Below are 24,042 nucleotides of genomic sequence, written 5' to 3'. Positions count from 1 at the left end.
TCCATCACCAAAATAAAGGCAACGAGATAACACTCACATTTACACATAATGTTAGCCAAACATAGAAAGATTCCACCATGACAGGCAAGGCTACCTCACAGCTTTCACACAGATATTACCTGTCTGTAGACCAGACAATATTTTAGCATGCTATACCGGAAAGGATGAAAATACAAAACTCACTTGTTAAGACATAGAGAAAGCGGGTTATTATGAATGCTTGTCGCCTAGAAATTTTGTACTAGAGATTGCTAACAAAAAAGGTGACTACTTAACTAAGGCGAGCACGCCTTTCCTATGCCTTAGCAAGTGAGTAGTGTATTTTCATCCTTTCAGTTTACAGCATAGCGCATTTAAAGATTCTCTTTTCTACACACATGTAATATCTGTCAGAAAGGCGTGAGGTAGCGTTGCCTGTCATGATGGATTGTTTCATATGTTTGGAAAACATTGTTTAAAAATGTGAATGTTAAATTATGTTATAAATGTTGGTGAAGGAGAACACCTGTATTTACATTTAAATTAGGAGCACCAGTTACATCTGACTGGACATCTCCAACCATCAGAATCATAAATCCTCATATGTTGGGGAAGGGGAACGTGGAAGAACAGCTTGTGGGTGCTGCTGGACATTGTGGCCAACATCGCCCTGTGTGGGGCCATACTGTTGCCCATGATGCTGGAATTGTCCAGCCTCCTGGGACTGTTGGGGATACTGGCCAGAGTACGGATGATGGTGAGGGGCTTCTTGTTTGCTCTGGTAGGCCCGTGGCTCATACCCACCAAGATAGCCAGATCGTCCCCAACCAGGTTGGGACCAGCCTCCAACACTGGGTGGTTACAAGTGGCCATATTGGTGGGGTTGGCTCAAGGAAGACATTTGGTGCTGCGGTATAGACGGTTGGGTAGGGGGAGGAAGGGGTTGAGGTGTTGGCCCACGTATTGGGGCTGTTCAGACCCTGCTTGAGCAAGCATCTGTGTAGATGGTCTCATGCGCATTAAATTTCGTGGTGAGAGCTGCCACCTCTCCAGAAATTCAAAAACCTCATATGGGGTATTGGGGGGGGTGCTTGCATCAAGCAGGATCTGAATACATCCCCTAATACGGAGCCGGACCTCACGGGTAAGGGCACGGAGATAAAGGGTGAGGCTACGTGCATAGGCCTCCTCACCATCATCTGTTGTTACTCTGGACAAATAATTTAGCACCCCTGTGTCCACATTGGTCCTGCTCTCTTGAAGAGTGACCTGGCGCCTTCTTCTTGTTCGCCGTGATGCTTCAACAGCCTGTGGGGAGGACCTGATCTGGGCAGTTGGGCTGCTGCTCAAGTTGCCCGGCTCTTCCAGGATGGGTGAGGTGGCAGCAGCAGACCGTCCTGGTGGTGTGGTGTGTAGGGCAGCCATTGTGTGGTCTTGTGATGCCTCATCTTCAGCCATCCTGCTGATAGGGGGAGAAGATGGGTCAGCCACCTCATCCCCTACAGGATCTATAATGGGCTTTGCCTCTGAGGCCGTTCCTCGATCCGTAAGGTTGGATTGAGTTCTGTTATGAAATAGAACAGAGGCAAAAATACATCAATATTGTTGTCCCTGTAAAGTATTTGTGTAATGTATTTGTGTAATGTGGTGCGAGCTATGTACTTACGGTCTCAGATCCAGAATTGGGGCGAGGAAGTTCAACCGGTCATAGTAGATATATTTTCTCTTCACATGCCCATCATCCCCACTCCTGGACCGCTGCTGGCGTTCCCGGCGGAACTGGTCCCGGATGCTTCGCCAGCGTTTCATCACATCTTCCACTGCAATGTGACAGGAAAGATTGTCAAAATCACATATTTGAGAGGTCACATTTTCAAAAACAGTAGTCTAGGCATGGGGCCTTCTGGGGTGTGCTTTCTACCCATGGTGGCATATGTAATTGGGCCGATACACAGGGTCTCATTAGCTCCACTGAAACGAATTTTATTGGCTAGGATGAGGAGCTTGTGGCCTAACCCGTAATTATGGCTGTGTGAAGTCACGTGTCACATCCAAATGTAACGGCCTCATGAGGCTAAGAAAATTACATGCCCAGGAAGGGGGGTGCTGATTGTAGAATCATTTTAAAGCGCACGCTAAGGTTAATGATGCTTTTATGGTTGCACTTACAAATTTTATGCTGCTCATCACGTGGTCTGTCACCAAAGTCATGGTACATCTGGCGACAGATGCGCCTCCATGACGCCTCCTTTCTTGTCCGGTTCGCATAATTTGTATCGCGTGGGTCCCATATTTCGGGACGCTCCTGCACCAGCACAATGAGCATCTCAACATTAATATATGTGGACGCCATGCTGCTGCTGTACTCCGTGGAGGCGTACTTCCTGGATGTCTGGAGCGCTTTTTGAGCTCATTTGCATGTCTAGGCTTCCTGATGATGGATTGGCCCATTTCCTGTCACCAGCCAAAAGACCTGCGTATTGCTCGCAGGTCACACGTGTGTTCCGTGTGTAATCCGTATTTTTTGTGCACCCATTGACTTGCATTGGCGTACTACGGGCGTAGAACGCTGACAATCGCAGCATGCTGCGATTGGCACGGAGCGTAGGATACGGATGAGAAATATACGCCTGGTGCGAGTGACCCCATTGAAAATCATTTGTCCGTGTGTAATGCATGTTTTTTGCGCCTCTTACGCGCCCGTATTCCTCGCCAGTGTGACTCCGGCCTTACACACCACACACACTATTAGTTATATAGTATCCACAATATTGACGGTATGTGCAGCGGTACATTCAATAAACATTAGTCTGCCCAAATAGATATTATAAGGATGCGTTCACACATTGCGTTTTTTTCGCGGCGGTTTTTAACGCACGTTTTTGCCGCGAAAACGCAAAAAAAGCATCCCATGCAATCCTATGGGATTTCGCAATGCTGTGCTAATGCTGCGGATTTTTCAGCGGCAGAATCGCATCGCGGAAAAAAACGCAGCATGCTCATTAATTTTGCGGAGTCGCGGCGATCCCGCCCACATAGGAATGTATTGTTCTACTTACTTTCTGCATGTGGCTGTGCCCACCATGCGAAAAGTAAGCAGAACATCTGTGGATGGTACCCACGGTCCGGAGGAGAGGAGATTGTCCTCCAGGCTGTGGGTACCATATCCCTGTAAAAAATAGAATTAAAATAAAAAATTGGGTTATATTCACCTTCCGGCGTCCCGCGCAGCCTTACCGATGCTTCCGCCTACTCCCGTTCCCAGTAATGCCATGCAGAAAGGACCTGTGATGACGTAGAGGTCTCGCGAGACCGCTACAGTATTGGGACACCGCTACGTCATCAAAAGTCTCACAAGGCATCACTGGGAACGGGACCTGCCGGGAGCATCGCGATGATCGGAAACGCTGCGCGGGATGTCGGAAGGTGAGAAAAACACGATTTTTTATTTTTTTAATTTATTTATTTTTAACATTAGATCTTTTTACTACTGATGCCGCATAGGCAGTCTCAATTGTAAAAAGTTGGTCACACTAGTCAAACACTGTTTGAAGAGTGTGACCAACCTGTCAATCAGTTCTCCAAGCGATGCTACAGATCGCTTGGAAAACGCTAGCATTCTGCAAGCTAATAATGCTTGCAAATTGCTAGTTTTTCCGCGGGAAAATAGCGGGAATTTAAAATGCAGTTTTCCCGCGGAATGGAATTCTGTAATGTGTGCATAGTCTAAGGCTACACTACTTGAAGTATGCATATTGAGCAAAATTGCAAGGAAACAATCATAGTGGCAAAAATTAGCCCACATATACCGTATATGTATAATATTTATATATTTTTTTTTAATTCCCCAGATATCCATATATTACTAGAAAAATTTGCTAGCCCATATGGCCAGATTAGCATTAATAAGATACGAAGCCTGAAATGCAGCTCAATAATGTTATACAATATTCCAAGACTACCAATGTGGCACATACTTCATGGCTACATAACACTAAACCCATCTGGATAATATGGACATGTTACTTCAGACTAAAGGGCTAACTAAAGCCTAAAAATTGAACTGCATACTAAAAATATAACAAAAAACAGATGGTATGGACTAATACAAGACATGTTCTAGAGAAAAAAAAAAATCTATACAAAAAAACCCACATTGCATTACCCACATAAACATGTCATGAATGATGTCATGGCAAGAAACTATACTAAGCCCTAAAAATATGTACAAACTGACCCTATTTAATTAACTATGGCATAAGGAATCCTGTTTATAGTAGATCCTCATTAATGCCATGAGAAGCCACTGACTATAATTGCTATTATTGTTAGCGATACGCATAGGGATGGTGGGGATCGTTCATGTTACCCTGCATTAAGCATTCTGGTGAGTATGTTCCGCCTTTATAACACACTGTGTGACCACAATTTATGGGTGATATAAGATGTTGCAGTGGTATTACATGACATGACCAGGATTCAGAGCCTATAGCCTCCTTGCCAATAGATGAATTGAGTTTCTGACTTGCATTAAAGAGCTATATGCTTTATTATAAGTAAAAATTATTATATGAATTTATCTGTATGTATTTAGATACCATTTTGCGGATTTGCATTATAGAGCTCTCTATTCCAATTTTTTTGCAGTCTTTTAATCTATGTATATGTATTTTCACTATGAAACAGAATATATTTTTTGCTATGTGATTAATATATGACACTAGGCATTATTTTCATTGGCTAGTGTGCAATAGGCATATTTTTGCATCTACCGTATATGGCACTGTGAATCCTTGTATCCATTGTTTTAGTGGTTTTAAGTTCTTTTATCCAGCATGTGCACTATCTTTTGTTACCAATAAAGTCACTGTTTACATTCAATCCAGATGTGTGCGCTATTATTGTACCTCTTTTTCTCTTTACTTTCTAAATTTTAGACTGTTCATGTCTTCGTCAGTGGGCAATCTTACAAAATCAGCAAGGGATCAAATACTTATTTCCCCCACTGTAACTGAATATGTTGTACGCTATCCTGATTCTAGCCATTGGATAACTGTTTTTTTGGTCCTATTCACTATCGAGTGGGGAGAACATGTACGGAACAGCCCTTAAGGCCTCGTTCACATGTTCAGTATTTGGTCAGTATTTTACATCAGTATTTATAAAGCCAAAGGCAGTAATGGTTGAAAAATGCAGAAGTGGTGATGTGTTTCTATTATACTTTTCTCTGATTGTTCCTCCCCTGGTTTGGCTTACAAATACTGATGTAGAATACTGACCAAAAACTGAATGTGTGAACGTGACTTAACAAAGGAACCGTGGCTGGAGAATTGATTAAGGAGTCATTAAAAGTCGTAGAGGGAAAAACATACAACAGGTCATTCTAACTAGAGTGGCAAAATAATTTGTTGATAGTTTGAGCTACAAGTCTTCCTCTTTACTATGTTGATCACTAGCTGACGAGAGGAAGCGTGTTGTGAACCGGTCGTAGGCCGTGCGCTATTTGAGAGTCTTCTTTCTCTATGACTGCACATAAAATAGAGTTCTTTGCTTGTTGCACTAGTGAATGTTGTGACCCATTTCTTCTTCATGGGGAATTTCAACAATGTTTTCTGTTTTGGATATTTTTGGTAATATTCATTGACTTGAGGCCCAAAGCATGAACCTGGAGGACAGGCATAATGGGAGTTTTGGAAATATTTTGCAGAGAGCTTTGTTTGGGCAAACTGATTTTGGTATAAAATTCCCTACAAATGTAGGAAAAGATACAACTACATATTATGGCAGCAGTGCTATTGAAATGGAGTAACATGGCATGTAGAGTCGATTCACAGGACTAGGTCGGTCAGCCTCGTCAGTATTTGTGAACCACCTCTTACCTCCGCAGTTCTTCTTTGTGAGTCTCACTGCTACGATGATGTCACTCCGGGCCATCTAATGAAGAGAAGGGCCATGCATGCCATAGGTAGGAGGCAGTTTTTGAGGCTCCTGTCCAGCACCCACAGACTACTGACGTGGCCAATGGACCAGGTCCTGTGCCATGGTGAGCAATAAACATTAGCTTGGTGTTTGCAACATCTGTATGTACTTCCCAATAGCTTAGAAGAATAGGTGACCTACATATAGGATAACATTCTGTACGTGGGACTAAAACTGTAGACAGCAAACAGTTTGCCCTTGAGAAATATAGAAGACTAGAGGTCATTGAATAAAATATAAATTTGAAGGCTAAGTGATAACTAATGTGAAGAAATGTGTCACGCATGGGGTAATTGGACCCACAAACTGTCATCTTCCAATCTTAATCACTTCTTCAGATGAACCAATGTTCAATGTTGGCACTTTGTGGGTGTAATTATAAGCTTACATATCAAAACCTGGAACAAAACATACATACTGTGATATGTGTAGCAAACTCTATTTCACAGCTATATCAACAGTTGCTTCTTGTCCAGTTTATACAGTTTCTGTAAAAATCACTTGGGTACAATAGACACATGACGTGTACAAGCATGATATGGGTACATGAAGGACTAAACACTATGGGAGGCAGGCGTAAAGCAACATCAAGCCCTCCCTATATAGCATATCTATGAGAAACCAAGAACCAAACTGGTCCTTCTCCTATAATTCTCAGAGATATTTTAGCAATTCTACAAGATCTACATCTCAACCAAATACAATGACTTCTCCCATCCATTTCTGAAGCCATGGGGTTACCATGTCCACTCAGTCAACAGAAAGTATCTGTTGAATGATGTATATAGGATCGAGGTGTACCGTCAGGCAGTCAAAAAGACGTGCCCTAATAGGATACTACTTTTAGTATGCAAGACTTAAAAGAAAAGGCTATTATATGGATTCAGGCCACAAATATAGCAAGAAAAAAAAGAACAAAGGAAAAAAAAACAATAAAAATCACACTCAATACACAGTACATATAAAAATATATATACGAGGTTGTATATATAGGGAAACATACAGTAGTTAGAAAGAGCCTCCAAATCCTCTAAGAAAATGCAGATCTTTGTGGTGGAAGGCATTAAATGTAAATAAATTAGGTATACTTACCAAAATTTCATGAGAAAATCTGAAATCGTTAAGCCTGCCTTGGGACCACCTAAAGAAATCCCCTGTGGAAAAGGGATTGTATAAACCCTGCCTTTTTGTGCTTCAGAAAGTGGGACCAATGGCTAGTATGATCATGCTGGACATTTTCTAACTTTGGTGTGCCATAGTAGGCAACAAAATGTTTAACAAAAAAGGCAGAAGATTCTAAGAAAAAAAAAATGAAAGAAAGGGAAAGAAAAAATAAAACTCTAGTGGCGGGTCAGTCGCAGAGAAGTCTTCCAAGGCCCAGCGCAGAGAGCACCTGACGATCACACATGAACATTTGATTCAATGGAAAAGCAAAGGAAGAGGAAGACCACCCACCCTAGTAACATACCGTACTTATAATTCTCATCTATGGAGTGAGAGAAGTAATAGCGAATTTTTAAAGAGGGTAAAAAAAATTAATAGAGACAATGTGGCTCCATCGGGACCAAGTTCTTATCAATACTACAATCAAATGAAAAGATGGAAAAAAAAATCAATGTCTTGGAGAAAGCAATGACCTTTATAAGGAGAAACATCTGACATTTAAATCAATCTCAAAAATTTTGACACAAAAATCTGCAATTTCGAGGTTGTAGACTTTTTATAACCCCAGTATGTTCATAGAAACAAGACACATGCAGGTGAACGCGCATACGAAATGCAGCATTCCTATAAAAAGGCATGCACTTATTTGCATTCACGATCACCTCCTTTTTTTTTTTTTTGCTGTTTTTTGACATTGGTTTCCAGTTTCGGAAATTTCCCACTGGTTGACTGTTTGTCATTGTGTTATTTTTTTTTGTTAGATAAGTCTAGAAGGTTTTGATGAGATTCACAGATCAACAGGCCAATAATGAAGCAAAAGTGGTCAAAGAAAGGCTGTCAAGTCATTGTAAAAGAAGCAAGCGCCATCATATTGTAAAACTCTCCGGGCGCCTATTTTATACATACCAGTATATCTCTCCATCGATAAATGGATATTTAATTTAGAACCTTTTCCTTCTCCTTCTGAAGCATCTTCTATCTTCCTGGTTTCTGTCCTCCAATCATTAATAAACTTTACTGCTTAGCCTTCAAGCCCAAGAAACGCTAACATACATTTAAGAGGCGGATGACCTCTGCGAGATTGTGCACCCGATGGGGTCAGTAGAATTTCAGCATGAGTCCATGTTCTAAAAACAGGGGGCTTTCAGAAGGTCAAGGTATACATTAAGCACTACATTAGAACTACATTAAATAATTATTTGCCCTATTCGTCCTTGGACATACTGTAGCTATCCCGTATTATACAAGATAGTATTTGTAGCGATCCATCACGAGACTGAGCAAAATACAAAGTAATCCAGTGTAAGAAAGGTTGGTACTATCTTAGGTCTTTTCAGGATACGAAAAACTAAACTATTACAAAAGACAATACATTAGTATAAATCTCCCGTAAAAGGTGAAATCATTGCATGTGTTTTTATCAGCATTTTAGCATATAAACTGTTTTTCACTCTCAGGACTCATTTACTAAAAAAATTGTTTTTCCCCTCCATCGTAGTAGTGACGGAAACGGATGCAGGTACTGATCCCATAGATTTGCATGATCGCTTCTTTATTTTTTGATGTGGGTATGGATGCCCAGTGGTTACACAACTTTACATCAGTCATAAAACACGACCAGACCCAATCTTAAACCGAAATGCACTTGAAAAATAAATAAGTCCAACAGTCAGAAAGTTCAGGTGTACTCTTCTATTCTGATAACAAAAAATGACGCGTTTATATAATTTTTGTGGGTGTGACAGAGAATTTTTTTTTTGAGTGAATAAAAACATTTTTATTAATAATAATAATAATAATAATAATAATATTAGAGTAATAATACAAAAAGTAATACACATTTCAGTATATGAGTATATACTGTTAATTGCGATCTTTCAAATTCCAGTTTTCTAAGACTTTGATTATCTGGTATTTTTCTACTTTATATGAGCCCCCGGTATTCATTCACTTTACTACGAATGCATAAAAATCTTTGTGTTGCTTGTAATGAAGAGAAGCCCTACCCATGTTAACACGACCTCTAGTGACCAAAAGAGCCAACGTGAACATGGACGCCTTACTTGCCTGGGTCATTAGCAGTCTATGCTATGGTGCATGTTCCTTAGGGCAATATATGCGCTACATTGCTAGACTATATTCAAGTCTTATTATATACCTGATATTTCAGATAAGTTGTCAAAATATATCTGCCATGTGTGTACAAAATGAGAAATAACACTATGTTTGGCCATTAGAAGACTGGAATGTGACATTTTTCCCACTCTTTCTCTTTTGTGGGATCCATCTCTAATTTTCAGTTGCATCTGACCTAGTGGGTGGACGAAACGACTATAATGTCTGCCAAGTGCAGTGCACACACAGAGAAAGATGGATTTCAGCTGTTTTTAGCACACAGAGAAGCAATAGCATGACAGACATTACAGAGCAGTACTAAGCTGTGTGGCCGTGAACTCAGCAATCAAGTAAAATGCGTTTGCTAAATGCTGCAGCACAATCTGCCTGTGCCGACTTGTTCTCTCACTGTGCTCCTCACTTCTCCTCCCTCTTATCAATAAGGTGGCAGTCCGTTTGGCCCGAATGAATGGTGAGTTCAAAAAGCAAGGGGAAAGAAGTGTCTCATAAGTGGCGAAAGAAGCAGATTTCTCTTAAAAGGTATATTACAACGTTTCTTATATTCACTTGCATTACTGATTTATGCAAAGCTGGTAGAATATACAGTGGCCATAATAATTTGTGTTAAAATAAATTGCATACCTAACCTAATTTTTATATGAAAGGGTTCCCAGCAGTTCATCTGACCTTGTTGCTTAACGGGACTGAGATGAAAGGTGGAAAGCTGTGGGAGAGCGCAGCCTTCATCATCCCCTCTAATGCAGAGCACAGCAGTCGAGATGAGTTTGCCATCCGTAGGCACTTTGCACACCCAGAGACCAAGTTGACAAAAATCACTTCATCATGCTGACAGCTTTGTTATCTCAGTCACTGTCTCTGCAGAGTGCAGCAGAAAATGACGCACTCATCTTGACTGCTGCACTCTGAGGCACCAAACTGGATTTTAAAGCAGCCCTTGGCCATCCAAAACTAAGCGGCAATGGAGTGCAGAGGGAGGAAGGCGGCTCAATATTTGGTGCCTAAGACGAAAGCCCTGTGAAGCCACTGGTAGAGCCACCTTTTAAGGGTACCTCAGAATAAAAAGGGGTTGCCATGGTGAAAAGGTCGGGAATGACTGAGCTTAGATGTAATAATTATTATACAATATGGTCTCTGCTTTTATTACCTACAATCAAAAACATATATGAACATCTGCTGCGTTCAAAGCAGTAAAGGTTTCCCTTAAGCATATTTCATATTCAGTATATATGAGATAGCCTCATATTCTATGTAAGAACAGAGAGGGCAGAAAATGAACAAAAAAGGATCGGACAGGTCCTGGAACAAGTATGCGTATAAAGTTTTATAGCACAAAAGTCACATGCAGGTAAAGATGGCGATAGAGGTAGTAGACACACTATTCTACAACAGGACACATACAGTAGAGAGATATTGTGGATGTGTACAAAAAGGGCATGATAATGTGCATGGAGGCAGAGAAAAGATGAAATGACAAACTTGAGCTCCAAAAGGGTCGTCTCGATAGAGAAGACACAAGAATCTTGTCCATGACACCAATGCTGATGACACAAACCTAAAATATACATACTGTATCACAGATAGAACACAAAGCATTGATTTGTCACAACATCTACATAAAAGTCTAAAAAAGTCTAGTGTGTAATTACAGGGCCAAGCAGCCAATCTCACAACAGCTCTGGTATTTTTTCTACATTAAAGGGAATCTGTCACCAGGTTTTGCTATGTAATACGAGGGCAGCATGTTGTCGGAGCTGAGATCCTGAATCCAGCGATGTGTCCCTTACTGAGTTGCTTGCTGTCTTTTTGATACAATCACTGTTGTAGGTGTAACAGTGCTATGTATGTTGAGCTCTGTATAGCTCCTAACCCCACCACTGATTGGCAGAAAGCTGCTAGTCAGTGGTGGAGGCGTGGTTGATTACACAGAGCAGGAGGACTAGGAGGCACGAGACACCTAGTCCGGTAATGATAATCTCATTATAAAACACTGATTTAAGTAAAACAGCCTAATAAGTGACACACCATTGAAATCAGGGTCTCAGTCTCTACATCATATGTTGCTCTCAGATGATGTAGCAAAAACTTGCTGACAGATTCCCTTTAATGGCTGATGAAGTGATGGGATTACATTGGTACATTTGCTGTACATAAAGCCAATGAAGAAGTGGAGTAATAAATGGAAAAGATATATACAAAATTATCACAAGAGAATAACAGAAGAGCACATAGTTCCCCAGACCGATGACACGATATACACACTACAACAATCAATATGGAAGAGCGTTGAAGCAAAGCAAACCATGGAGTCTATGAAAACGGAAAGTCAAAAATACAACCTGAGAAAAGGAGGGGGCAGCAATCCAAATGTCCTGGAAAAAAAATGTGCGATTGGTTTTTTTATCAACTGGATTCTTCAAATCGAACAGATGATAATTGTCAGGTGACATATGAACACACACTCATTACCCCTGCATGGTACGCCATGAGCACCGCCAAACGTCACATCATTTATGGCCTGGTAGTAACAATTACTTAATGACTTCTACTCAAAAACACACAGGCACAATCACCAGTGCTGGGTAATGGCCGATGGAGGAATGAATGACAAGAAAACGGAACACAAATTAATAAGGTTCCTTGTCTACTAGAACTGAGGCTCTGATATGGAGGATTTTTGGATACTCACCTTCTTTTTACAGCTATAGATAGTTTTACTTATTCTAAAGACACATTAATAGATGAAAACTGATACCCATCAAAGATGTAGAAGATAGCCATCACAAGCAATAACACGGATCTGGAGCCCTATTTTATTCATTCAACCTTATCAAGTGAAAAAGAAAAAAGAATATTCCTTATGAGGTCCTCTCTTCTAGCCTCCTTTCAATTCGTGATTTAAGGCTAATGCCAACAAATCGGCACTGCCCCTATCTGCAGTGGACAGGAGCTTACTCACTGCTTGTGACATGCTTGCTGCTGCACCGGGAACGGCTCGTCTCCTCTCTGAGGCACTTTTCTGTGCCTTACATTCTGCAATGAATTATGTAACCACCGATGTCATCTCATTTGTCCATGACCTCCTATGTCAGGACAAGTACTCATGGGGAAAGTACCAGCGCTACCACCTTCATAGAGGTGGACAAAGGCTAGATTATCTTCTATAGACCTAATTAGAGGTGGCAGGAGGAAAAATGGAACAGCTTTTTATGACGTTCTAGAGCGAGTCCACAGACAAAGTCCTAATTTCTCCAAACTACATAACTGCAGTGGGATGGGGTGAAGGTCAGGAATGCGATGAGCGCTGTACTCGTCTGTCTCCATTGGTCTATACACTTTATAAGGAGTGGCATATAGTGCATACTCACTGTAGTTGTATGATGAGGAGGGACAGTGCTTAGAGGCACCCTGTTCAGGTAAATCAGTAGGTGTCCAAGTGTCAAATATTTACATTTGTCAGTCCTCACAATGAGTAACTAGATACCTTTGGTGCAAAAATCCGCCATATGTGTTATATGCAAATGAGGTACAAGTGCATTAGGGCGTGACTAAGCACATTCAGCTCTTCTTCCCTCACTCCTTATTCCCCAAGCAGGGCTTGGCTCTTGCCTTTGATTGACAGGTCAATACAATATCTTGCATCTGCTTCCTGTCACAGAGAATTTTCCAAGATCAATCGACTAGTCTATCAATGCAAGTAGCAGGTGGGGCAAAATAGCATAAAGTGCTTTGTCACACCCCAATGCACTTGCATCTCATTTGCATGTAACTTTAATGTCAGATTTCTCAGCAATGATAGGGCAAATATCGACAGCAATAGCATGACTTGCAAATTTTACCATGATGGCAGGTGGCAAAGAGAGGACGGAAGAATCAAGTGAATGATTACTGATGTAAAATGAAAATTTTTACTGTAATACATACAGTTGTGCGAAAAAGTGTTTGCCCCCTTCCTGATTTCCTATTCTTTTGCATGTTTGTCACACTTAAATGTTTCAGATCACAAAACAAATGCAAATATTTGACAAAGATTGTACAGGTAATCACAAAATGCAGTGTTTAAATGAATGTCTTTATTATTAAGGGAAAACGAAATCCAAACCTACAGGGCCCTGTGGGAAAAAGTGATTGCCCCCTAAATCTAATAACTGTTGGTTAGGTCACCCTTAGCAGCAACAACTGCAATCAAGCATCTGCAATAACGGGCAATGAGTCTTTTACAACACTCTGGAGGAATTTTGGTCCACTCATCTTTGCAGAATTATTGTACTTCAGCCACATTGGAGGGTTTCCGAGCATGAACTGCCTTTTTAAGGTCATGCCACATCATCTCAATTGGATTAAGGTCAGGACTTTGACAAGGCCACTCCAAAGTCTTAATTTTTTTTAAGCCATTAAGAGGTGGACTTGCTGGTATGTTTTGGATCATTATCCTACTGCATAATACAAGTGTGCTTCAGCTTGAGGTCACGAACAGATGGCCGGATTTTCTCCTTCAGGATTTTTTGGTAGACAACAGAATTTATTGTTCCATTTACCACAGCAAGTCTTTCAAGCCTTGAAGCAGGAAAACCGCCCCAGACTCTCCCACTACTACAACCATATTTTACTGTTGGTATGATGTTCCTTTTATGAAATGTGGAGTTCCAGGGGTTGGACAAAGTAATGGAAACACCTAACGCTTTGGCATCATAATCTTCGAACATGTTATAAACATGCAAACCGTGACATATGGTAATTGTGATAAAACACTCCGGGATCGCCTTTGCTGGGGTCAAAGGTCACGTGCGTTCAGCATGAAACTCAGGCGCAGAGCTGGGATTCGTGTATAACTGACCCTGGGTCAGGTTTATTAACGGTGAAAGCAATGCATAAAGAAATAAAACATAAAACAAATCCTTGCCTGTCCGGCACTAACTAAACAATGGACAACCTAACTACCGACTGGCGGGCTTCTCCCGTCCAGCCAAACCACAGTTGCAGTGGGCACTGCTTCCACTCACGTGTGTCTCTCACACAGACAGGCTCTCTGTGTTCCCAGGCTGAGACACTCACACAACCACCTGGCATCCTTTTATATCCACCTCCCATTATCCATTAGTAAGCAGGTGCGATACTGACCAGACTAGGCCACATAGGAAAGGAGTCTGGGCGAGATATACCTGCCCTCATCCACTATTCCCACATGATTCTCACATATCCCCCCCCTCTGCTCAGACCACTCCGGTCGAGCAATGACACCTGCCAAACAGTGCACTCGGGACAGGGCATCTGCGTTTCCCATCTGTACTCCTGGGCGGTGCTCCACCGTAAAAGTGTAGGCCTGCAGGGCAAGGAACCACCGGGTCACCCGGCTATTCCGTTCCTTGTTCAAGTGCATCCACTTGAGAGGGGCATGGTCAGTGATCAGCCTGAACTTTCGGCCCACCAGGTAATATTTGAGGGCCTCTAGAGCCCACTTAATGGCGAGGCACTCTTTTTCTACGACTGCATACCTTTGCTCGTGTTTATTCAGCTTCCTGCTGAGATAGAGGACTGGGTGTTCCACTCCGTCTCTCACTTGTGAGAGTACGGCCCCGATACCGGTATCAGAGGCATCCGTTTGTACCACAAACTCGCTGCGGAAGTCCGGAGTCACCAGTACGGGCTGAGAGCAAAGTGCCCGTTTTAGGCTATGGAAGGCTTCTTCAGCCGCTAAACTCCATTTAATCATGACGGAGTCTTTCCCTTTTGTAAGATCCGTCAGGGGGGTAGCGATGGCTGCAAAATTGGGTATGAACCGGCGATAATAGCCGGCGATCCCCAGGAAGGCTTGTACCTGCTTCTTGTTGACAGGTTGCGGCCAGTCCTGAACTGCCTGAATCTTATCAACCTGGGGTTTAACAACACCCCTCCCAATTACATACCCCAAATACCGGGCTTCTTCTAGCCCGATGTGACATTTCTTGGGGTTCGCGGTTAGACCTTCCTCCCACAGGTCGTCAATCACAGCTTGTACTTTCTGGAGATGAGTCTCCCAGTCCAAGCTGTAAATGACAATGTCATCCAAATAGGCCGAAGCATACCGCCTATGTGGCCTCAAGACTCGATCCATCAGTCTCTGGAAGGTCGCCGATGCCCCGTGCAGTCCAAACGGCATATACACATACTGAAACAAACCTTCCGGCGTAGCAAATGCCGTCTTTTCTCTGGCAGCCTCCACCAGAGGGATCTGCCAATACCCCTTTGTTAGGTCTAGGGTCGTAATATACCGGGCTTTTCCTAACCGATCTATCAACTCGTCGACCCGGGGCATGGGGTAGGCATCAAATTTTGAGACCGCATTCAGTTTCCTGAAGTCATTGCAGAACCGGATGGTGCCGTCCGGTTTAGGAATTAGCACAATCGGGCTGGACCAAGCACTGTGCGATTCCTCAATGACACCTAACTCTAACATTGCCTTCACTTCTCGGGAAACGGCTTCACGGCGCGCTTCCGGGATTCGGTAGGGCTTTACGTGAACTGTGACACCAGGTTCCGTTACGATGTCATGTTTTATTAGCGTAGTCTGCCCGGGTTTTTCTGAAAAAAACTTTTGGTTGTGAAGTAGGAACTGCCTGACCTCAGTCTTTTGCCGCTCCGAGAGAGTCTCTGCAACCCGTACCTCCGGTACGGTATGCGAGCAGACAGGACGGGCCAGCTCCGCTGACAAGGCAGACCGATCCTTCCAGGGCTTTATCAGATTTACATGATAAATCTGTTCAGGTTTCCGTTTACCTGCCTGGTATACTTTGTAGTTTACTTCACCAACTCTTTCCTTGATCTCAAAGGGGCCCTGCCACTTTGCCAGGAACTTACTGTCCACCGTGGGGACCAGGATCAACACCCTATCTCCGGGTGCAAACGTACGGATCTTGGCGCCCCTATCATAGATTCTTTTTTGGGCTCCTTGAGCCTGTATCATGTGTTCTTTGACGATAGGCATAACAGCCGCAATACGGTCCTGCATTTGTGTGACGTGATCTATCACTGTTTTAAATGGAGTGACCTGACCCTCCCAGGTTTCTTTTGCAACGTCTAACAGTCCGCGAGGACGTCAGGCGTACAATAACTCGAAAGGCGAGAATCCCGTGGAAGACTGGGGTACTTCCCTGATGGCAAAAAGCAAATACGGAAGTAAATAGTCCCAGTTCTTCCCATCCTTGTCTATCACCTTTCTCAGCATCTGCTTCAGAGTTTTATTGAACCGTTCAACCAACCCGTCTGTTTGAGGGTGATACACGGATGTGCGTAACGGTTCGATTTGTAACAATCGGCAGAGCTCCTTCATTATCCTGGACATAAAGGGGGTCCCCTGGTCGGTGAGTATCTGTTTTGGTATACCGACCCTACTAAACACATGCACCAGCTCCTTGGCAATCGTCTTGGTGGCCGTGTTACGCAAAGGGATGGCCTCCGGGTAACGAGTGGCATAATCCAAGATGACCAGGATATGTTGGTGTCCACGTGCAGACCGTGGAAGGGGCCCAACTAAATCCATCCCAATCCTCTCAAACGGGACTTCAATAATAGGTAGGGGTACCAAAGGGCTACAGAACCGGGGCTTAGGTGCAGAGGCTTGGCAGTCAGGACAAGACTCACAATATACACGAATATCGTGATGCATGCCTGGCCAAACAAAACAGTGTAATATCCTTTCGGTGGTTTTCTGGACTCCCAGGTGACCTCCCATCACATGTCTGTGGGCCAGGTCCAACACCTGCCGCCGGTAGGGTTTTGGCACGACTAATAGTTGCACCGTATCTTCCCCCTTTTTCTCTATCTGATAGAGTAAATCATTCTCCAGAACCATGTAAGGATATGCCAGCCTAGAGCCAGGTTCTACGGGTACCCCATTTATCACTTTTACATTTGTCCTAGCCTGAGAAAGGGTAGGATCCTTTATTTGCTCGCTTTGGAAGTCATCTTTCTGAACTTCTAAATCCGGCAAACGGGGAGGTGGACGGCTGTCGGCCTCCTCCTCTTCCCCAGTCTCCTCCGTATCACCCGCCATGACTGAAAACGGGAACTGCAGGTCATTTCCCACAGACTCTTCCCCCGAGTCTTCCGGGGAGACATCTTCCAGGGGTTCGAGACCCCCACGCGCCCTGGGAGAAGAATCATGTACACTATTACCCGAGGGCATCAACTGATTCTCCCACAATTGCCAGAAGTGGGGAAAATCCCGGCCCAGGATAACATCATGCAATAACGCCAGGACGAGTCCCACTTTATGTTGCACAGACCCATAGGAAGTTGTAATGCATATGACCGTGGTGAGGTACGAACAGGTGTCTCCATGCACACACGTTACAGAAAATTTGTCTGATGGTCCAGTCGGGGCTGACACCAGACTGGCCTTCACCAGAGTCACCACACTTCCCGAGTCTAACAATGCCACCACATTTTTGCCATCAACAGTTAAATCACACAAGTGTTTTTCCACATCCTTTTGACCGGCATTCACACTCACTACCCGTGCAACCATAGACATGCGGTTTTTAGAGTCTGTGACGTCGCACTGCATGGGTTCAGTAGTGACCGGACAGTTCGCAGCAATATGTCCCATCTCTTGGCAGCGGAAACACCTAACGGGCCCCTTGCTTAGACCATAGTTCGTTACTCTCGGCCTCGCAGTGCGGGCAGTACCGTTTTCCTCCCCCACTGTCTTAGGGATTTTTCCATCTCCCCTACTCCCTGGAACAGTCTTACCGGTTCCACGTGGAGACGATGAAGAACGAGGTGGGGTAGCGTCGTCTCGGAGTCCTTCCGCCACGGAGTAACGTTCAACCAGATCCACCAGTTGATCTGCCGTCGTAGGATTTCCATGGCTCACCCACTTCCTCAGGGCTGGAGGTAGAGCTCTCAGGTACTTGTCCATGACGACTCTCTGGATTATCTCTGGCGCTGTCAACACCTCGGGTTGTAGCCACTTCTTCGTCACATGGATCAGGTCAAACATCTGTGACCGCGGTGGTTTATCCGGCTGATAAGTCCATTGATGCACTCTCTGTGCACGGACAGTGGTCGTCACTCCCAGCCGGGCCAAGATCTCGGCTTTCAATTTGTCAAAGTCCTGCGCGGCTTCAGGCTCTAAGTCATAATAAGCCTTTTGGGCCTCACCGGAAAGAAACGGGGCAATCAGGCCGGCCCATCGTGCCTTCGGCCATTTTTCTCGCACCGCCGTCCGTTCAAACGTGGTCAGGTATGCCTCGACGTCATCTTCGGTCGTCATCTTCTGCCAGTACCGACTCATGTGAATCACTCTCGACTCGGCTTCCAGGTTAAGCTCAGGTAAGCTTGCCAAGCGCTGCGCCACCTGCTGGAGAAGCGAACGATCGGTAACTGTCATGTCCACCAACTCCTTCAGCTGGGCCATCATCACCCGATTAGCTTCTTGCTGGACGGCGGTGGACTGTACCAGCGCTTTCACCAAGTCCTCCATGCTCATGCTTGCAACGTGATGCCCGCGTTCTCCACCACAATGTGATAAAACACTCCGGGATCGCCTTTGCTGGGGTCAAAGGTCACGTGCGTTCAGCATGAAACTCAGGCGCAGAGCTGGGATTCGTGTATAACTGACCCTGGGTCAGGTTTATTAACGGTGAAAGCAATGCATAAAGAAATAAAACATAAAACAAATCCTTGCCTGTCCGGCACTAACTAAACAATGGACAACCTAACTACCAACTGGCGGGCTTCTCCCGTCCAGCCAAACCACAGTTGCAGTGGGCACTGCTTCCACTCACGTGTGTCTCTCACACAGACAGGCTCTCTGTGTTCCCATGCTGAGACACTCACACAACCACCTGGCATCCTTTTATATCCACCTCCCATTATCCATTAGTAAGCAGGTGCGATACTGACCAGACTAGGCCACATAGGAAAGGAATCTGGGTGAGATATACCTGCCCTCATCCACTATTCCCACATGATTCTCACATAATGCTTTGTAGTTGATTATTTGTGTTATGTGATATGTGTATGTAAATTAACTGTTTGTTTTGCAGAATTGTAAGAACATTGATGAGAACCTGATACAAATGGCAGACCTCTCGGATTTTCAAAGAGGCCAAATTGTTGGTGCTCGGCTCGTATGGCAGGCGCTAGTGTAACAAAGTGCCCCCGAATGCTTGGCGTGTCAAGAGGTACTGTCTCCAAAGTACGTTTGAAGTGAAGTTTGTAGTGCGTTTGAAAGAGAAGGAAAAATGTCCGCAGCAAAGCACAGGTCCGGACAAAAGTCGAAGTTGACTGAGAGAGACCGTTGGACTCTAAAGCAAATTGTGAGAGAGGATCGCAAGACCACGGCTCCGAAAATCACTGCTGAATTCAATGAACACCTACAGAACCCAGTTTCCACGAAAACTGTTAGTCGGGAGCAGCACAAATCTGGATTACACGGAAGAGCTGCAATTCGAAAACCGCTGCTCTCAATGACAAATGTTTTGAAGCGTTTAGAGCGGTGTAGAAACCTCCAGAATTGGTCCCTCGAGCAGTGGAAACATGTGATATTCTCAGACAAATCATCGTTTACACTATTTCCGACCTCCGGCCGAGTGTACGTTTGGAGACAGCCGAAAGAAGCATTCCATCGAGACTGCCTTCTCCCAATCGTAAAACATGGCGGAGGTTCTGTGATGATCTGAGGTGCTATTTCGTGGAGATCCGCCGGGCCAATGATATCCCTTCATGGAAGAATTAGCAGCCAAGATTATTTAGGCATTTTGGGCGACCAAGTGCATCCTATGGTTCAAGCACTGTTCCCGGAGGGGAACGCCATCTTTCAGGATGATAATGCACCAATTCATACAGCTAGAATCGTTAAAACATGGCACGAGGAACATTGTAATGAAGTTGAGCATCTCATCTGGCCCCTACAATCCCCAAACCTCAACATTATTGAGCATTTATGCTCGATTTTAGAGATTCAAGTTAGACGTCGATTTCCGCCGCCATCGTCGCTCAAAGAACTGGAGGGTGTTTTAACTGAAGAATGGGCTACAATTCCTTTGGAAACAATTCACACCTTGTATGAATCCATACCTCAGAGAATTGAGGCTGTAATCGCTGCAAAAGGTGGACCTACACCATATCAAACTAACTTTTGTTGATGTTTCCAGGTGTTTCCATTATTTTGTCCAACCACTGTACTTCTATGCCAGATGTATTGGGACCTACACTTTAAAAAGTTCAACTCTTGTGTGGCCAGTCCACAGAGTATTCCACAGATGTTTTCTGGCAAAACTGAGTTGAGCCTTTATGTTCTTACTGCTTAGCAGTGGTTTTCGTCTTGGAACTCTACCATGCAGGCCATTTTTGCCTAGCCTCTTTCTTATGGTGAAGTCATGAATATTAATTGAGGCAAGGGAGAACTGCAGTTGTTTGGATATTGTTGTGGGTTTTTTATGACTTTTTGGATGAGTCATCACGGTGATCTCAGGGTAATTTTGGTTGGCTGGCCACTCCTGGGAAGGTTCACCACTGTTCCATGTTTTCGCCATTTGTGGATAATGGCTCTCACTGTGGTTCGTTGGAGTCCAAAAGCTTAAACAATGGCATTGTGACCTCTTCCACACTGATAAATCTCAACTACTTTGCTTCTCATTTGTTCCAGAATTTCTCTGAATCGCGACATTATTTCCAGCTTTTGAGGAACTTTAGGTCTACTTCACTTTGTCAGGGTGGTCCTAGTTAAGTGATTTATTGATTGAGAGCAGGTATGGCAGTAATTAGGCCAGTGTGTGGCTAGTAAAATTGAATTCATCTTCCAAAATATGTGATAAACCACAGTTAATTTATGTTTTAAGGAGGGTGGCAATCACTTTTTCACACAAGGTCCTGTAGGTTTGGATTTCTTTTTCCTTTAATAAAGACCTTAATTTAAAAACTGCATTGTGTGTTTCCTTGTATTATCTTTGTCTAATATTTAAATTTGTTTGATGATATGAAACATTTTTAAGTATGACAAATGTGCTAAAGAATAGGAAGTCAGGAAGGGGTCAAACACTTTTTCTCACAACCGTATATGCACCCCTAAGAGGTGCGTTTTGCTTATATCATATGAAAATGGCCATTTCCTCTAGCTAATGTGAAGTTTATCAATCTATCTTGACCTAAGGTGATGGGGCTTTGCCTGTAACACTACATGATGTGAATAATGGTAACACTATAGCGGTCTATACACCAAGTGGCTCCTCAAGCACTACAATCCCTTCACTTCTGTCAAGATGTTCATGAACAATCATATTCTGCAAGAAACACACAGCACAGTATCATTCATCTGAATAGCGCTGTATTTGCTAATTGGGTTCAGTTACCCTTCCCTTCTCATTAAGGGATATGTTACAAGATTATTAATATAGTTAGAATTTTCCACTGATATGGAAAGTATCTTTTAGAACATGAAGACAAATCACCCACAGACAATGAATACAACAACGAATACAACAACCGCACACACATATTAACTACCAAAAACTAAAAGTTACAAGAGTTCTAGGACTTGGGACTTGGCCATGTGGCCATTTTTCCTCATATGAGTCAGGGGTGCACTTTTTCTTGTGTTTGAGACAAATGGCAGTTTGGCTTCATGGACCGATGATCGGACATGACTCCACCATTAGAAACAGACTGGACGTAACCTGTAATTAAGGGGTTTTTCACTTTATGATAGGTGACTAGACCTTATGAGGGGTTGACCAACTCTGGTGAAATCTTTCTGAATTTTATAGATGGATAAAGCACACCATTAGAATTCGGCTCCGCTTGCCAGTTCCAGTAGTTGTCAAGTGACTTAGTGTGCTTTGCATTCTTCTGGTCACATTCTGACTAATTTCAGACACTAGTCGGCATGTGACCATGAGTATGCAAAATACGCTGGAATAGGGATTACAATACAAGGAGCCTCGCTCCGAAACGCGCGTCGGGGAGACACGCCGCCATTTTTTCCTGACCACATCGGTGCCCATACAGGTAAACACCGAGACTTCTCTTTCTCCCTTTTTTTCCCCCCGGTAATATCCTGTGGGAGTTCACTTTGTACTCTCTTTTGTGGGGGTAATGCATTTCCCACATGGAGCTATATGTGCTTACCTGTAACCTTTTGGTTATACCATGTGGGCAATGTATGTTATATTAGCCATATTTTGAGACAGGTGATAATTGTATTACCCTACCACTCCCTAATTTTGGTCTCCATAAACATTATGAGGATTCAGGTTTACCCTTTGATGAGGTGCCACCTTAATTGTAATGGGCACTGGGAGAAGGATGGTCTCATGGGCTAATTTTTCTAGAGTCTTTTATTATGGTCACTATTATGAGATTGAGAATACATTTACGGGTGTTACCATATGTTATACTAATGTGGCACATTTCATTTAATTCTACAATTGCTGTTTGTTCGCAGCTATTTATGTATTGATATTGTCTGGTATGTTTTTTGTCAGGACCGTCGCGTCTTTCAGCACTATCGCACCTTATTGTCCCCTGCACATGCTCCCCCATTTTCCCTGTTCTGTCCGTATTCCTCAATAAAGTAATCTTTTTTGTAACATTTGGATCCAGAAGTCGTGTTTTGTGTGGTCTTCCACATCCCCGCTCTATGTTATATAACGACTGATCCTTAATTGCCCCTTATTTAACAGCACAGATTTACGGATATCTATTTACAGTATGCTGTTATATACCTTTGCTGTATTATTACAGTTCCAGTAGTTGTCAAGTGACTTAGTGTGCTTTGCATTCTTTCTGGTCACATTCTGACTAATTTCAGACACTAGTATGCAAAATACGCTGGAATAGGGATTACAATACAAAGAGTTAGAATTTGGCAAGCTTCAACATTAGCCAAATATTTCACCAGGGAAGGACAATTATTGAGGATCATCGATATACCACACTGTAATACTTTTTGCTGGACCTAATAGGTTCACAAGGACCTCTAAGCTTTCATCAGGTTCCCAAGTGCCATGAGTAACTCATCGGTATTTAAGCAGGGGTGTTATAGTGATGGTCCCTCTGCCACATAACTTAAATACCATCTATGGTGAAAACTACCACAACTGGAGTTATCTCAATGAGAACCTCTGAATGTCCCAAAAGAAAGAAAATGTTAAAGTAATGTCTAAAAGAAAATATGGATGCAATAGAGGTAAAATTCCAAATTTGAGACAAACCCCAGAGAAGAGAGAAACAACAAAGACTGGCTATACTTCTAGGTGACCATGGTGGTCAGGCCATTACATGGACGGCTCATTTTCTGTGTGACCTAGGCAAAGTCTTGACTTGACTGTCCATTATTGAAATGCTGCAGCAAGTCCTTAGATGGACATTTCAAGCTATTAATCCTTGACTGTATTTGAACTAAAGGAATTCTGAGAAGAGTAGAGAGTAGAGACGAGCAGATCAATTCACAGAACTCCATTACACCATCCAGCTTATGGTTTTGTAACCCATTCTAGCTTTGTGCAGGTCTATGATCTTGTCCCTGACATCCTTAGAAAGCTCTTTGGTCTTGCCCATGTTGTAGAGGTTAGAGTCTGACTGATTAATTGAGTCTGTGGACAGGAGTCTTTTATAAAGGAGATTGTAAGACAGCTGTTTTTAATGCAAGTAACGAGTTGATTAGGAACATATAACAAGGTCAGTAGCACCTGGCGCCAACCCGGGAGGCCAGGGCCGGACTGGCCATCTGGCAAATTCTAGAAGGGCCTGTCTGGTTGTGGGCTGCCTTGTCAGCTACAATGTTAACAGAATCAGTGTTGTCAA

At 43.3% G+C, this 24,042-nt stretch overlaps 1 protein-coding gene across 30 annotated transcripts in view; it reads right to left on the bottom strand.

Annotated features, from left to right (window-relative positions):
* The window catches only part of GPHN (gephyrin), a 663,734-nt gene that overhangs the window by 106,030 nt on the left and 533,662 nt on the right, over positions 1 to 24,042 (bottom strand). For 17 of the 30 annotated variants that reach the window (XM_073551368.1, XM_073551372.1, XM_073551371.1 and 14 more), the window contains one exon: positions 11,595 to 11,627. The exons of the other annotated variants lie outside the window; for them this stretch is intronic. In XM_073551368.1, the coding sequence (XP_073407469.1) occupies positions 11,595 to 11,627 (33 nt within the window). The remainder of the gene's footprint in view (positions 1 to 11,594; positions 11,628 to 24,042) is intronic. 30 annotated transcript variants of the gene reach the window in all.

The sequence above is a fragment of the Dendrobates tinctorius genome, unplaced genomic scaffold (assembly GCF_039654945.1).
Source record: "Dendrobates tinctorius isolate UK_male_01 unplaced genomic scaffold, ASM3965494v1 ptg000175l, whole genome shotgun sequence".
Lineage (NCBI taxonomy): Eukaryota > Metazoa > Chordata > Amphibia > Anura > Dendrobatidae > Dendrobates > Dendrobates tinctorius.
Note: the sequence above shows the minus strand (reverse complement) of the source record. Positions and strands in the feature narration are given on the sequence as shown.